At 38.2% G+C, this 16,834-nt stretch overlaps 1 protein-coding gene across 1 annotated transcript in view; it reads left to right on the top strand.

The window, feature by feature from the left end:
• The window catches only part of STK32B (serine/threonine kinase 32B), a 164,938-nt gene that overhangs the window by 32,474 nt on the left and 115,630 nt on the right, over positions 1–16,834 (top strand). The window contains exon 3 of the mRNA XM_057426764.1: positions 2,705–2,856. Coding sequence (XP_057282747.1) covers positions 2,705–2,856 — 152 coding nt within the window. The remainder of the gene's footprint in view (positions 1–2,704; positions 2,857–16,834) is intronic.

The following is a 16,834-nucleotide window of genomic DNA, read 5'->3' as shown; positions in this document are numbered from 1 at the left end:
GATTTTTAGTAGGAAGTAGCTTTAGTATATTCATTAAAATCCTATTGTTTCTGAAACCATGTTAAAAGATGTGCATATGTACACATTACTAGCAAATGTTTACTATCATTCTGCTTTAAAGCTCTATGCTAGGTAAGCTTCTACTAACAACAGAAGGTCTCTTTCAGCTGTGCTGAATACCCTTGACTTGACTGGTAGGTAAGAGAACTGAGTGCCTTCTGGAGTCAGAGCAGTGTTTCAAAACCTATTTACATCACATATTTAGATGCTGTATATGATCTTAATTTGCCATATCGGTCAAACCTGTAACTCCCAGCTGAGTAAAACCCCCTTCTCTCAGAAGTCTCACTAGTCAACAATTCAATAGGGGGGCTTTTTATGTAATGGAATAAGAGACTTCTGCAAACACTTCAGTCTTGGCCAAGTTTCATATGAAAATCATGCTGCAAATATAAGTGAATGAAATTATGGACCTAGGTTCTGAGCTAAAATCCAAACCATTGTACTTTATAATGTGATTCACTAAATTAGAGTGTCCATGTAGTCTCAGACAGGATGTCAGGAACTGCCCCTGCAAATTCTGCTTCTTTCGAAGAACTTGTAAAATCTTATTCATTTCCTTTCCTCCATTTCAGTTAACCCCCCCTGCTACCTTTAACCCCACTTTAATCCTACCTGTTGCCTTCCACCAAAAGGCTAGCTCCAATTCCCCATTGTTCCATGGCCTGAGCTCTTTTCATATAAGTGTGAATCTTAAGTATCTTGGACACCATCAATATCCAGGGATTCCATAGGAGCCTAAGGAGGAAAATGAAACAAAACTCTGGTATTTTCCATTGTGCAACAATGATGGGCTCAAGACAAAACATTACCATCCATGTTTTATCTAATTAGTAGAACGTCCCCTGATATTAGGAAAGGTAATTAGAAACTCTGCTTAATCACACCTTATCATTATAGGTTAAAAGTACGTCATTAACTCTTTGGAGTAGATTTGAGCTCAAGGACACACTTCATGGAAATAGAGTTGCAGAGAAACAAATGTGGTTTGGTTTCACTGGCCCAGCTCCTCTTTCAGGGACTGGAAAAAGGTGGTGGAAGTAAAATATGCTGATGGCACATTCCTGGAACCTTTCCTCTGAGTTTAAGAAATAAGTGATCACACAGTAGGTCTCTCTAGGGTACTTACCCTGGCACTGGTCATTCACCACCATGTCCAGAATCCAGATGACACCTTGTTAAAGTCAGAGGTTCAGCTGTGGGAAGTTGTCTTGGTTTCTCCAGACAATTTCTGAATTTTGAACATGCAAGTTCCTTAAAATACAACTCAAAACAGAAGGATTTCTTTTTGGTTGTCACTGTTGTAATCTGATCTCTGAGCCATACATAATGTATGTATACTAAAATTTTATGTGTGTATAGTATGGGAGTGTGAGTGTGTGCATGTGTGTATGTACATAAATATACACACAAAGTAATACTGCCACAGCAAGGGAATCCAGAGTATCCTTGAATTTAGAAACTACAGAGCTGTGATATCTAAACCAGACACTTCCAGTATACAGTCTGTGTAGATCTTGACGAAAAATTCTGATCGAAGCCTGTGGCTGTAATATAAATGTAGCACCAAAATAATATCACCAACTAATATTCTCTTGGCTGTGAAGACACACTAGGGGTGTTGCTTCAAAAAGTGCTGATCAGTTAAGAGGAAAAACCTTCAGAGCAAAAGTCGATTGAGGTTACAGTTTTGCTTTATGTCTAGGGCTCTTATGAAGATGAGATTTACACCAGCTTGGGGGATGAGACACAGAAGAGTCTTATATTTCTGTGTTGCCAGAAATCATGTTTAAACTCATGATTCTTGGATGTGGTGCTGGTGACACTCTCCAGCATCATTCACAAGGTAAACTACTATGACAAAAAACAATACAGGCCTTACATGGGAGTTTTCTTGACTAAGATTTTCTTCCTGCATTTACAACATTATTTGACTTTTGTCAACAAGAAAAACAAAGTTCAAGCAAAGAAATTTACTGCCAGAGACTTAATCATTGTAATGGTCTCTTGTGACTTCAAAAACATTGCGATGAATCTCTCTTCAATAGTTTTTTGTTGATTTTTTTCCCCCGACAATATTTAAGGGAGCTTAATTCTAATATTTAGATGAAATATTGAGTCTTCTGAATACAGGCTATGTTTATGCTGCAGTAATCAAGATATGTGCATTGATTTATGAGTATGAGGACTATTGAGCAACCCAGTCTAGTGGAAGGTGTCCCTGCCAATGGCAGAAGGGTTGAAACTAGATGATCTAAAATCTAACCATTCTATCTTTCTATGCTTCTACAATTTTTTCAGTCAGGATGCAAAAATTTCTGTGACTAAGGAAGTAGCCTGTGACTCCAGCAATTGGAGTGTATTCCTCCCAGGTTTACCATGTAACTTCTGAAAGTTATGCCACTTTTCTGGGTCCCCATTTCTTCATATGCAGGGCTGATGTGTTTTGTTAATTTATTAATTACAATCTATTACAAAAAAAACCTGCATAACTGTGATGTGGACTTTTTGAAGGTGTTACCAGGTTGCAGCATCCATATCTGAGATACTGAAATATCATAAAAGGCTCATTTTTTTTCCAAATCACAGGTGAGTTTCTTTTCTGTAGGTGTCAAACTTTTTCTTTTACTTTGCTGTCGATTAGGTGTGCATTGTACAGAAGAGAGACACCAAGAAAATGTATGCCATGAAATATATGAATAAACAGAAGTGCATTGAGAGAGATGAAGTTAGAAATGTTTTTCGGGAGCTACAGATAATGCAAGGCCTGGAACATCCCTTCCTAGTCAATCTATGGTAAGCAAATCTTTAAAATTCTATCAAGGGTCTTCTGTTTTCTCCTTTTTGATGAATCAGTTCAGGTTATGGAATGCTGGAAAGCAGAAAAGTATGAAAAATATTTAGTATTTAGGTTTTGCAGAGGGCTTTGTTTTTTATGAATATTTTAAAGGCATCCTTTCGCATTGGAATATTTAAACATCACACTCACATTTTCATTTTGGGTTTGGTTTCTCTCCAGATTGTTACAGCAGTGTGCGGAAATGTGCTCTTCTTTACAGCTTCATCATTTTCTTTTTGACAATACCTGGACAAAACATCTGTTATAAGGCTGTGGAATATCAAACCCAACAATTCTATTATTTTTTTTTTTTTAGTTGCTTCAGAGAAAATTCAGAATGCATTTACTCTTTAAACACAGCTGACATTGGACAGCAGAAAAACATCCTTTTGTCCCTTGAAATTTCTCTTATCTTCCCTGTGCTAGCCACTGAATGCCTTGGTCACAGATGAGTGTGAGAAAATGTTGATCAAGTAAAGACTAGCTTCAGCTACATCACAAACTTAAAATATTTGCTGGCTTTTACATGCTGATAGTAGTAATGGGATGCAGACTTTTCCTCCCTTATCTATAAATGACCTATATAATTAAAAAGAAATGGGGACATAAACCATTATGGTATGAAAATTGTTCCGTTCATGAATAGCGTGATTAGCTGCAGATGGTCACAGTGCAAACAGACCTTCTGTTTTGCGAGGTTTAGCTGTCAATGCCTAACATACAGTCTTTTCCCATCCTCTAGCTCAGTCTTGACCTGTACAGGTGAAAAATTTCTCATTGTCATCTTAGCACATTTTGTGAATTAAAAGCCAAATTATATTCTGGCTTAAGTGAAGACAGCAAAGGATTTGATTCCAAAATTCATTCAAAAAAGACCTAATCATATATGTATGTCTGAAGTGGTCTCCACTTTACATGAATGATCGTATTTGAGCTAACTTAATATCCTGTTGGAGGTTTAAAGAAAAACATATAAATATTGTGACTGTAAACCAAAAAGTTCCCAGTATATTTTCCAAGGTTCCAGACACCTGTACTCTGTCTGGCACATACACCTGTCCCATGTGAGTCATCCCTTTCCCAAACTGCTCCTGGGATACTTCCAGAGTCACAGTGCCCCACAGATCTACGTCGTGTGGCCAGTGCTCTTCAGCAACCCTTCCTAGAAGAGCCACAAGCAGCTCCCTGCCAAGTAGCCAGCGTGCTACTTCCTGTTAAAGGTGGGCAACTGTGTAGTGAAACCTGGGATATATGAGACTCTACTGAGATTCAGGGACTTGGACACAGACAATTAAAACTGAAGAAAATTTTGCAAAAATAATTTAATTGACACTTAGAATTTTCACCTGAAGTGTTCCCCTCAAACATTACATATTCCAATGTCTAATGATTCAAACCTGACTCCAGAGTGGGCTCAACCTGGGCTAGTACAGCAAATGAAAATCTTGAACCCAAACCTCCCCCAAAGTAATCTAGTCTACCCAAAAATGACTCATTCTTTGTACCAGGCTCATAAAATGTTTCTATAATTAACCTTGCACAAGCCTAAATGAATTTAAAATAGCTTCTGATATATTTCTGGAGTGTCTGCGCTTGCAGTGTTCCAGACTTCTGAATTCTCTATTTCAGCTTTTGCATGAATTTCAAGGTGTTCTACACATTGTCTTCAAATAATTACTTCTGTTACTGAGCTACAAGGGCAAACCACAAAAGTCACAAGAGACCCTTGAATAATGGTCACATCTGTTACAGTAACACTAAGCCTTATAAAGCTCTTGAACATATTAATTATATTTATTTAATAATTGACCTTACATTTTATTTATTTCCTGTCATGAAAAAAAGAAACATTGCGAGTACAAATGGAGTATTCCTTAAGCATATTTTATGTATTCCCAGAATAATCTCTTAAAATAACAGAAATTTCATTGATTGTTGGTGAAATTAGCAGCTTGTTTAATTTATTTTTTACTTGCCGTTTAAACACAATAATAATTTGCATAAAATACATTTACATTGAAGCTATAACTTACCTTAGATGATTAGCAGGAACCCATGAGATTTCCTCTTATGAGTCAATTCCTGGCATACTAACGGAAGGAAATAGTTGAAGATGTATTTCTTCTATAGTGATTGTAGCTAGATTTGTGTTTCACTTTTCAGAGTTAGAATTTTTTGTGTTCATTTTTTTAACTGCATTGTAAGTGCACAAATGGGCTACTAATTCTAGCTTGTTTCACAAGGTGGAATATTAATTTAACAAGGAATGGTTATGTCATGGTATATGGACAATAGCACAGCTGCAGTTTGTGTAAATGTTGGGATTCTTTTGCCTGGGCTGTTTTGGACTGGTTTGTCTATCTAAGCTCTACCGTCACACTCTAAGGGCACAGATCAGTTTTCTGAAATACTGCCTAAGGTAAGATTTCAGTGATTAAAACTCACAAATCCCATCAGCCTAATAAATTTAATTGGCATTTCCCCACTTATTTGGGGTCCCCAACTGAATTCCCAAGGATATTCAGCAGTAAGTACTGATCTGTCACTGAGAAGTCTGCTGAAGCCCCCACATCAGTAGCCGGTCACTGAGACTCTGTTCACTTAACTAAAAACCAGCTAACCCTCTTAGACAAAACCAGAAATCCAGTTATAGGCAGGAGTCGGACTAAGGCGAGTCTTGGAAAACATCTTTTCCGAAATGGTTTAATTGTGCCTTTTACATTAGGCTGTCATTAGATAAAAGCTGAAAACAGACTTTGGATGAGGAACTGTAGTAAAGTGTGTTTGCATAAAACACCTTGTGGGCTTGTCGTTCAATAGTCATGTAGCTTGTGAAGAACTTGGTATCTGGCTGCCTATGCTAAAGGAAGCCTAGACATAATGTCTCCTGCTCTCCAGAAAAGTTGACTACTTGTCCGGTCCACAAAACATGATCACAGTATCACAGTATCACAGTATGTTAGAGATTGGAAGGGACCTCGAAAGATCATCTAGTCCAATCCCCCTGCCGGAGCAGGAACACCTAGATAATGTTACACAGGAATGCGTCCAGGCGGGTTTTGAATGTCTCCAGGGAAGGAGACTCCACAACCTCCCTGGGCAGCCTGTTCCAGTGTTCCGTCACCCTCACTGAGAAGAAGTTTCTTCTCAAGTTTAAGTGGAACCTCTTGTGTTCCAGTTTGTACCCATTACCCCCTGTCCTATCATTGTTTGCCACTGAGTAGAGCCTGGCTCCGTCCTCGTGACACTCCCCCTTTATATATTTATAGACACTGATAAGGTCACCCCTCAGTCTCCTCTTCTCCAAACGATAGAGACCCAGCTCCCTCAGTCTTTCCTCATAAGGGAGATGCTCCACTCCCTTAATCATCTTCGTTGCCCTGCACTGGACTCTCTCCAGCAGCTCCCTGTCCTTCTTGAACTGAGGGGCCCAGAACTGGACACAATACTCCAGATGCGGTCTCACCAGGGCAGAGTAGAGGGGAAGGAGGACCTCTCTCGACCTACTAACCACCGCCCTTCTAATACACCCCAGGATGCCATTGGCCTTCTTAGCCACAAGGGCACAGTGTTGGCTCATGGTCATCCTGTTGTCCACTAGGACCCCCAGGTCCCTCTCCCCTACACTGCTCTCTAACAGGTCGTTCCCCAACCTATACTGGAACCTGGGGTTGTTCCTGCCCAGATGCAGGACTCTACACTTTCCCTTGTTATATTTCATCAAGTTATTCCCTGCCCAACTCTCCAGCGTATCCAGGTCTCGCTGGATGGCAGCACAGCCTTCTGGCATATCAGCCACTCCTCCCAGCTTAGTGTCATCAGCAAACTTGCTGATAGTACACTCAATTCCCTCATCTAAATCATTGATGAATATATTAAATAATACCGGTCCCAGTACTGACCCTTGAGGCACTCCACTAGTTACAGGCCTCCAACTAGACTCAGCCCCATAGACTACAACTCTCTGGCTTCTCTCCTTCAGCCAGTTCGCAGTCTACCTCACTACCTGATCATCCAGTCCACACTTCCTCATTTTAGCCGTGAGGATGCTGTGGGAGACTGTGTCAAATGCTTTGCTGAAGTCAAGGTAGACCACATCCACCGCTCTGCCATCATCCATCCACCGTGTTATTTCCTCATAAAAGGCTAAGAGATTGGTCAAACATGATTTCCCCCTGGTGAAGCCATGTTGACTGCCCCTCATAACCTTCTTATCCTTGATATGCCTTAAGATGGTACCAAGGATAAGGTGTTCCATCACTTTCCCAGGGATGGAGGTGAGGCTGACCGGTCTATAGTTACCCGGGTCCTCCTTCTTGCCCTTTTTGAAGACTGGAGTGACATTTGCTTTCCTCCAGTCCTCAGGCACCTCTCCCGTTTCCCAAGACTTGGTAATGATGATAGTGCCAAGATATTGAAATAGATATATAAATATATATACTCAATATATATATTTAAATAAATTTCTATATAGAAATATATATATTCAGTGCATATATTTAAGTATATAAATTGTTATATAAAAATATATCTATCTTGTTTGCCCCTTGTAATGTCAGTGAAAAATAATTAACTGGCTGAACCAGTCTGGTTAAGACTCCAAAAGTCATCAGAAAATCTACATTTCTCCATTGATTTGAAAGGGAAATTAGGTACTTATTTTGGTTGCATTGTCCCTTCCCTTGTTTTCTCCGTTTTCTAATGGTCACTCATAAAAAGCAGACTTAAGTAGGCAGCCTAGATCTGACCTGCTGTTCTTTTGTCTGGAAGAGATATACATAATGAAAAAATTAGGAAATTTATTACCAAAACACCTGTTTCTTTTTCTTTTTTCAAAGTATCATTTTCTGTGAGATGAGCTTCAGTGTCATCAATTTTTTTTTCTTTTGGATGAATTGAAATGAAATATTATTTCTTTCAGTTAAAAATTTCAAATTCCAACTCCATATTGAAAACATATTTGAAGGAAATTCTGCTCATGAAAATATTTTCATGAGTTGGTGGGACTTCCCTGACCAGAACAGCTGATTTCTAAAGTTAATCGTCAAGATCTTCAAAATAAAGTTAATAGAGTGGTAAATCTCCCAACAATTCCTTGAACCAAAAGAACTAACCAAGCACTTTCATCTTTCTTTGAGGAATTACACCATCAGAAAGAAAAGTTGAAAACTCAAGAAACAAACATGAAGACTGGAAAGCCCTTTAAGTTGTGTATGATAACTGCACAAAGTAATGAGATATGTGTAAGCAATCTGTCATCAGCTGAATTCTCATAGAGAGAAAGAGAAGATGCAAGAAGGCAAACCTTCTGTAGTGGGTAATTCTGCTGGTATCCATCAGTAACCCCATCATACAGAAGAATACAAACCAGCTAATATAAAACAAGGGCAGCATCTCAACTCCAAGAAATATATATTAAAAAGCTTTTTTGAGGCTCATGCATCTTCTCTGAGCTTTATTAAATTTAGCTTCACAATCTCAACTTATAAATCATATTATTTGAAGTATGAGCTGCCTTTCATAACATCTGACACAGAAAAGAATCATTCTTCTGTAAATGCTCATAATAGCTTGGAGGATAACTGTTTTTCAGGAAGGGCTTGGGGTTGATTTATAACCTTCATTTTAGAAATGAAATTGAATAAATTCTTCGAGATATGTGAGCCTTGTAGCCAGTTTTAACACCCTTAGAGGCATTTCTGATAATAGGTATTCCTTCTTAAAATGAAAAGCAGTCCTGTTTTTTATCATGTGTATTTCAAGCATAGATGAATGAGCTGTAGAAATGTCAGCTGCTAGCACAGTCCCACCTTGATACTACAACGTGCTCCTCTGAGATCCAGCATTTCATCCGTGCTTATCCTTCCCCAAATATCTGTATGTCCTTTGGGCAAGAAGAGTGACATTCCTGAAAGGATTTATATTTTAAATATCTTTCTCACAACATGCCTTAAGACTGAGCCAAGAGCCAGGTCATTCTGTATGTCCCGGTGTGGCTAGAGTTGTCATTACCTAACTTGTCTTCGAACGTGAGTAATCCACTGGCTCTGAAAATAATACAGCTTACCACAAAAGACAGAAAGTTTTTTTTCAATAATAATAATAAAAATGATAAAAAAGTGTATCAAAATAGTTTATCTGTTACTGTAGAACAGAAAAATCTGAAAAAAATTTTGCACCTCGAAACTTTCAGAACATTGAGGTGATTTTTCATAGCCTTGCTTAAAGCTATTATATCCTTTTTAAATTGCCAGAACAATTTCAAAGGCAACAAAGGGAGAAGGACAAAGATTTACTTTTGTCATCTTATAGGTCATTTTCCTAGTATGGACAGAACAATATGATATATTTAACAACCCATAAAGAAACATTAGCTGCATTTTCAGAGTGGCTCTATATTTTGATGTATTCTCTTTCTACACATCAGTCTATGGAAACTGCATATATTTTGTAAGACAGATCTACAAAAGTACATTACTGCTACCATCTAGAGTAAGACTAAGTTTCAAATCTAGTGAAAACTGGAATAAGCGAAGAACACAGATCATAGCAAAAATGTTCATGCGTTTCTGAATTCAACTAATACCCCAACCTGTCTTCAAAAGAAAGTGGAGATGAAAGAGAGAAGAAAGAATGCTGGAGAGAAGAAACTATTGGTTCAGTCTCAAGTGTTGTATGGGTTGTTTTATGCACACACATGTACATACACATAACTGGAAATTATTACTTCCCTGTGAAGGTGCCCTTTCTAGAAGAAGCTGAGAGAAACATCACCTTAGACTTACCTGATAGCACAGCTCTTCTCCCCAGACTGGTATCAGAAATGTAAATAAACTTGCAAATTTAGGGAAGCAAGAACACCTGGCCAAGTGTTCTACTGCTGGGTAGAGCTGAAAACCAACAATCAAGAAGCATCATTTACTAATCAGAGACTCTAAGCACCAAAAGTAGGTGTCTTAGGTCAGTCTTAGATGAGTTTGCTTAGTGTCTGCAGTGTTGTGGCTGTGTAACTTGCCTTGACATAATAAACCTAATTTAGAGTGAAAATTTCCTGTCTGACATGTACTATGACCAGCTTTCTGAGCTTCATGAGACTCCATACTAAAGGCTTTCCATGATCTAACAGAAGAACTATACAATATTTTTAAAAGGGAGAAGGGACATTGTGATGTTTCCTGTTAGGACACAGATCTGTTGTTTGCAACTAGCCTGTATATTTCTTACTCCTTTTGTGAATTTAGCTGAGGTCATGAACCCCAGGCCATGTAATCCTGAACAATTCTAACTATCTGATGGCTCTAAGATTCCTTTCCAGGCAAAAAGAAAGTGTAAATCAGGGAGAAAGATATATTTATTTTCTTGCACAGACCTGAGATGGGTGAACTCTTTTTTCTGCAGAGGGAGCAAAGGGTAAGTACTTTTCTCAAATAGCTAGATCAATTCATCACTGTATTAATGTAACTCTGAAGCAGGTAAAGATATGGAAGTTTTATATCTAAGATTGAAAACATGCCTGTTCCCCAGAGCCTTAGGAGAGATAATGATGGAGGAAAAAGGGCAGGAAAAGGTGAAGAAACAGCAGGAAGAGTAGGATAATTGGAAGAAGGGAATATCAGAAAGATTTGTCTTGCGTTGCAAATATTCAGGATATTATTTCTGGCTGTGGAAATGACATTAAACTCAACCCTGCCAGCTGGTAACCTCTGGATGCTTGTGCTAAAAGAATGTTAGCTGTAACATCTTCACTGGCAGGTGAATGCATGACCTAGCAGTTATTTATTTTTGTGCTGATTTTTATACCCTAAGATACTAACTTTCAGTATTGGAACACTGTCTCAAGTCTGCCTGTATTGAATTTTGTTCTGGCAACTAATTGTTGTCTATGAGAAATTGCTGTCACCTTGAAATAGATATCTTTGGACTTAACTTTAATATGTTCCTCTTGAAAGCAGGAATTGCCCTGTGGCATAGTTAAAGTTTTGATCTTTTGTGCATTAAAAACTGCTGCAGCAGATATTTCATCTCGTGTGTCTCATTGCACCCTGGGACCTTTCTTAGGATCTTGTCTTCTGCATCATTCTTATTGTGGCAGAGACTTATTTTCTGACCCATAACAAACTTTTCTCAGACAAACCTTTCATTGCAAGAGGAAATTTATTATAAACACTGGTGAATATCAAGCTGCTGGAAAAAATAGTCCCTTTTGTTTTAGGGATGTACAGTTTCAGTCAAGTTCAACTTATGAGTTTATGTTATTGCATTGTTCTCTTCCACGGGGGGTTAGCTACTATGCAAAGGAGACCCCCCTGAGCTTGGCATTAGCCTTGGCCATGTCTCAGGTCTGTGGTGTAGACAGTCACAATAATCATCTGCACATTTGCGTTAGGGATGAGTATTTTTTTTTTTTTTGAGAGAAGCATTGCTCCCGGTGCTGTGGCAGAGGTACTCTCAGGAGAGCTTGCAGGGAAGCTGGTTTTCAGTGCTCTTAGAGTAATGAAATGAGAAAGAAAGAAGAAAAGCACTGAGACATCGCTTCAGACTCCTCAACTGCCAATTCAGGAAAGCAGTGCCCTTCTTTTGCCTTTTTTTTTTTTTTAAATTCTCTGCTTTAAAGGTTATGATTGCCAAACATGATAGCTAGTGTGTAATTAGACTGCTAACCAAGGTCCTGTAGGTAAAGTGGTTCTCATAATCAGTGACAGAGTGATTAGTTCATCATGCAAATCTGCTGTTTTCAGGCAGGCAGGATCGATTGTTACCCATGCTCTGGAAACTGAGACTGTAATTAGCCTGTATTAAAAGCTCTCTTAAAGGTAGACTATATAAGATGCCGTTCAACACTGCATTAATGAAGCTCAACTGTGGGACAGCCATCAGATTGCAAAACTGTCTTGGATGCCCTGTGAAATTGTCTCTAGATACCCAGAGTGTGAGCGTAAATTATATGATTAGTGAGGCGTCCCTGCCCATGGCAGGGAGGTTGCAACTAGATGATCTTAAGGTCCTTTCCAACCTTAACTATTCTATGATTCCATGATCATTACAAAATGAAAGTAAGTTCTTCACAGTTTTCCTGCAAAGCTTGGATACTGAACAGATCTTGCAAATCTACATTTAGTCCAGAAATGTTATTTTCAAAGACTATCAGTGGTATAATATGGCTTGCAAATTATTCCTGGTTTACTTTAGAGTATTTTTGGCATTTTAGTGATAATACCTTTAGTTTAAAGTTTAAACCAGATAAAACACATGGGTGAATTCCGGGTTTTTTTTTGATTGTTTTGTTAGATTGAAGTCAGGGCACCAATACTTGAAACAAAACAAAAAACCCACCACAGAACGAGCAGGTAATACTGAAATAGTGACTGGAATAACACCTGTGTATTCCAGGTAATATGTTAGCTCTTCAAGCTAGATCTCTCCTTTTGACTTCTGATAAAATGTCAAGTCTATTTTTCATGTTGTCTAATATTAAAAGTTGGGTAATTTTTGGCCAAATGTCTGGAAGGGACAGAACAGAATCCAAAAGTCTGACTATATAGGGATAAGAGGTGGAAATAAATAATAACAAAAATCCTAAATATAAAGCAATTTAAGTTTTACATTGTAAGAATTATTTCAAATAGAGTGGATTTAAAGTGGCAAATAGTGTCATTGAACCAAAGCAGGAAGTTCTGTAATGCCCTATTGTTTTAGTATTGCCTGCTTAGGGGAAGCTTTGCCCTGGTTCATTAAAATTTATCAAAGCTTTTATTATTTCAAAAGTCAACTACAGATTTTTACAGCCTGAGTGTGCTTTTAATTCCATTTTATTGAGCTAAAATTATATTTATTGTACTTGTAAAGTGCAGTGATAAGCTGATACTAAGACTTCAGAAAATTATTAATGGTATCCTGTTTCTACATTAATGACAGTTTTGCAGTGTAAAGTTCTCATTAGAAGAGACTAACTCTTATGTTTCATAAGTACACGCCACATAAAGGACGATTTAAGGTTTTTTTCTACTGATGATGTACTTTTTGCAAATTGCATCCTAACCAAGAAAAGGTCATGGGCTATGAAGAAGATGACTATTTAAATTTCCCTGCAAATCAGTTGTGGCCAACAGGGCAGTGAGTTCTGCCTGTCACATTCTCTGTGCCCATCTAAACTAGAATTCGTCCAGGGTGCAGAGGGTAAATTCTTTCTTGCAAAAAGCCACAGTGGTGGGATTGAGTCTTGTTGGCAAACAAATAAGCAAAATAAAATTCATAGAAGTAAATCTTCTTCCTTACTGTGGCTTTCACAAGCTCACCAACAGGGAGAAGGATAAAGAAAATAAGGATTCAGACAGAAGTGATAGTGAGCCTGATGAGGGATGTGAACTGTGGGCTGAAAGGAGAAGGCATTTTTCACCTGGGTAGAGAATTGAGAGGCAGGATAATTTTCACTTTGTGAAACAGGTTTACTAGATGTTCCAGGGTTCATATGTGAATAACTGCATATTTCTACTAGATCTGGAAGTCTGGTATAGCCAAATCTTCCATTTGTCATGGTCTAACTTCCTGCATTTAAGTAGTTTTTAGCAGAGTATGGGCTTAGCCAAACTACCTGCAGTTGTACTACCACTATTCTAAAAGCCTGACGGTGCATGGTGTCTAACAAGGCTCCCACAGAACAATAATGAGGACCAAAGTCTGATTCTGATCACTTAAATTACAAAATGATACTTATGAAGGATAGAGTTTTCTAGCATTTGTTCAAATGGAAACAAGAATTTTATCTGTACTGAAAAACTGTCAGTAGTCATTTGAATACAAAAGTATAGAAAGAGTTATAAATCTGGCTTTCAAAAGTAGTGAAACATTGAAAATGACATTGTGAGCATCTAGAATCAGAGAGCACTGTGGCTTTGGGACTAGGTCTGAGGTGGCCATGTCATGCATGTGTGCCATCAAGAAATGAACAGCTCTTCCCTCACATCCCAAGTAAAAAGCTCTAAGATGAGCATTTTGCCAGAGCTGTGTGAGCAGCAGAATGGGGCAGCTGAACAGCACAACAGGATTCACTCAGAGTAAAGCAGGAAAAAGCACTGCTTTTCTTGACTCTTTGACCCAGTTCATTCCTGAAGAAGAAATTGAACTTTTCTGCCAGTGAGCTTGTATTTAATTTTCCTTTGAGCCCTTAAACAACTCCATACTGCATCTGCCTCTGTTCCTAATCAATCATGTTAGGCCTTTTTCTGCTCAGCAAGGTCTGTTACTCACTTGTGACATACAGTGAAATGCTTGCTCAGATGTAGTCTCCTGGGTTTCCTCTCCTGTTCCTCTTAATCTTCTCTGGAGTTATCTGGCTGGCAGGCCATTTCCTTATATGAAGGCTGTTGATGTCTGGTGAAATCTGAAATGGTTTATTTTATTTCCTTAAATGTGGCTGGATAAACTATTTTTAAATATATATTTTTTTTTCTTTTTGTAAATAATTTTAGAGTATTTTATGACCTTTTAAATAGTGTTTTGATATGGCAGCTTCAGGATGCCGCATCAGTAAATATTGAGTTGCCTGCAGTTCTTTGTTTTGTTGTCTATTTAGTACAACTGATGCCACATGCACATTAGCTGCATAACTAGTGGCAATAGCTGATACTCCAATTCAGATGAAATAATATCTTTAATTAGTATTATCATAACCTTTGACAAGTATAGCCTGGTTTAATTACATCCCGTATTCATTACTCTAACTGTTCTAATGAACAGGTTCATTTCACACTCTAGAAAGTCTTTTTTGTCTATTCCACCCAGGAGACATCTGAAAACTTAGAATGTCACCAAGGCTTGTGTGCTTTCCTGAGTTGTCTGTGCTCTTTCCAGAGACAAGAGAAAAATGGGGCCCTGTAAATTGTTGTCCAGCCTCTGCTCAAGCAAGGAACCCTGGGTGAACACCTCTACATCCTTGCAGGCTTGACTCCTTTATAAGATATGACACAGGAAAATAAGACTGCTGTCAGTAGCTTCAGAGAAATGGAGCTGTCAAATGCCATGGGCTGGGGAGCAACGTTGTGCACAGTGTTTTCCAGCTCTGTGCACAGAAAAGGGCAGGAGTTATGGCCAAGGCTCCCAGCTAGGCTGAAAGCACAGGGTGGCGGGCACCAGAATCCCATCACTGTGACAGTCAGAGAGTTCGGTGATACATCAGCAGAAATCAATATACCCCCTGCTTAAACACTCTTGTGCCCTGTTTAATCAGTTGATGTGAAGTGATGCAGTTTAACCTTGGAAAGATGCTTTCTTTTATTCATTCATAATTCCCAGAAGTGGACTTATACTTACAGTGAAATTACATGATAATGCCCAACAAGCATCTCCTTCCTTGTGTCATGGTGGGTTTTGCTGCAGTCTAGAATCAGTGGTAAAGACAAAATCCTATCACTATCCATTGATTAACCTGGAAAAAAAAAGTATTATTCTTAATTTCCTGTCTTACTTAAAGAAGTTGATTAAATATTAAAAAGTTCCACTTAAGCTTACAGGACTTTAACCCATGCTGTCCTCTACCCTCTTCCGCATTCTCTAAGCACTGAATTTTTAATATGAAACTGCAAGAGAAGCATACATAAAAGCATTGTATGTACCATCATGTCTGCAGGGTCTTCTAAGTACAAATTTAGGAAAGTAAGATGTGGTGGCTCCTACCTCTTCAAACACTGAGTCTTTGGGGAAAAAAAAAAAAAAGAGATCTCGAAGTGAAGTACATAATATAGTACAAAGACGAATGAAAGAAAGCAGGTGACAAAGTAGTGTTTAATGAGGAGAGAGCCTTCTTTCTCAACTATTTCTTTAACATCCTCTTGCCCCTATCTTGACTGTTCCTCTCTCCACCGGTACTTACACCCTGACATCTCCTCTCAAGCAATCCAACAAGCTCTTGAGTCTCATACAGGTTGGCTCTTGCTCTTGGTGAGAAACCACCAAGCTGCACAGACTAAATGAAAGAGCAGTTCAGAATGGTCTTTCCTCCTTTACATTTATCCTTCAAAATATGTCATCTGGGGCAATATGAGGAGGAAGGGGTTCTTTCCTATCCATCTTGAACTTCTTATTTCTTTTTATATATATTTATAGGAATACTTTTTTATTTTACTAACAATCCTTTATGCATTTGACAAGCATGTAGTGGGTGCTGACATAATGTTACAAATAACTACCCAGTACTTCTGCTGGACAGAAGATGCATGGGACATTAATTAGGTTCCATTGTTTCCTTGCCTTTAATTTAATGTAGGTTTCCATGACAGCAAAGAGAGACAAATCAGTCAAAGCCAATGGTTAAAACTGACAATTTGCATTCTGGTCACTATCCTTTAAAATGCAATGTACATTTAAATAATTAGATTGTCTGAGTGTTTGGTCACATGTTATACTGCTGTCTGCTCATTTATAGCAGTCTTCTGTGAAAATGTAAACTACAATGGGATGCTGATCTGCAATTCTGACTCTCCTGCTTACAGAGTAGTCCATTCAAATCTAATAAAAGGTTTAATCCTAACTAATGCAGTGATAGTAGTAGTAAAAGCAACATAGGAAATGTTAGTGATGTAGCCTAACTACTTATGTATATGAAAGTTGTATACAGAGATGGCTGAATATAGTTTTAACAGAAAATTTAGCAGAAAATGTTGTGCTGATTAAAATCTAATTTTTTGCTTTCTTCTAAGTCTCTTACTTCCACTAGAAGGAAAAATAATCTGAATATCAAGAAACAGCTTGATTCTCTAATGTTGGCTTCAATTCCCTGGCAAATTGTAATCTGATGCATTTGCTCACTGCTTTGTTCAAGAGGCAAAGATGAGAGGAGTTTAGGTACACCCAACAATCTAGTTTACATAAATTTACATACATTTTTTGAGACAGCTTATTTCTCACTGTAAGAATTGTTCAAAAAAATCTGTAAACATA

Source organism: Pezoporus wallicus, unplaced genomic scaffold (genome assembly GCF_028554395.1).
Source record: "Pezoporus wallicus isolate ANWC-B61680 ecotype Strahan unplaced genomic scaffold, APGP_CSIRO_Pwel_v1 scaffold_13239, whole genome shotgun sequence".
Classification (NCBI taxonomy): Eukaryota; Metazoa; Chordata; class Aves; order Psittaciformes; family Psittacidae; genus Pezoporus; species Pezoporus wallicus.
This window is presented reverse-complemented; position numbering and strand designations above follow the sequence as displayed.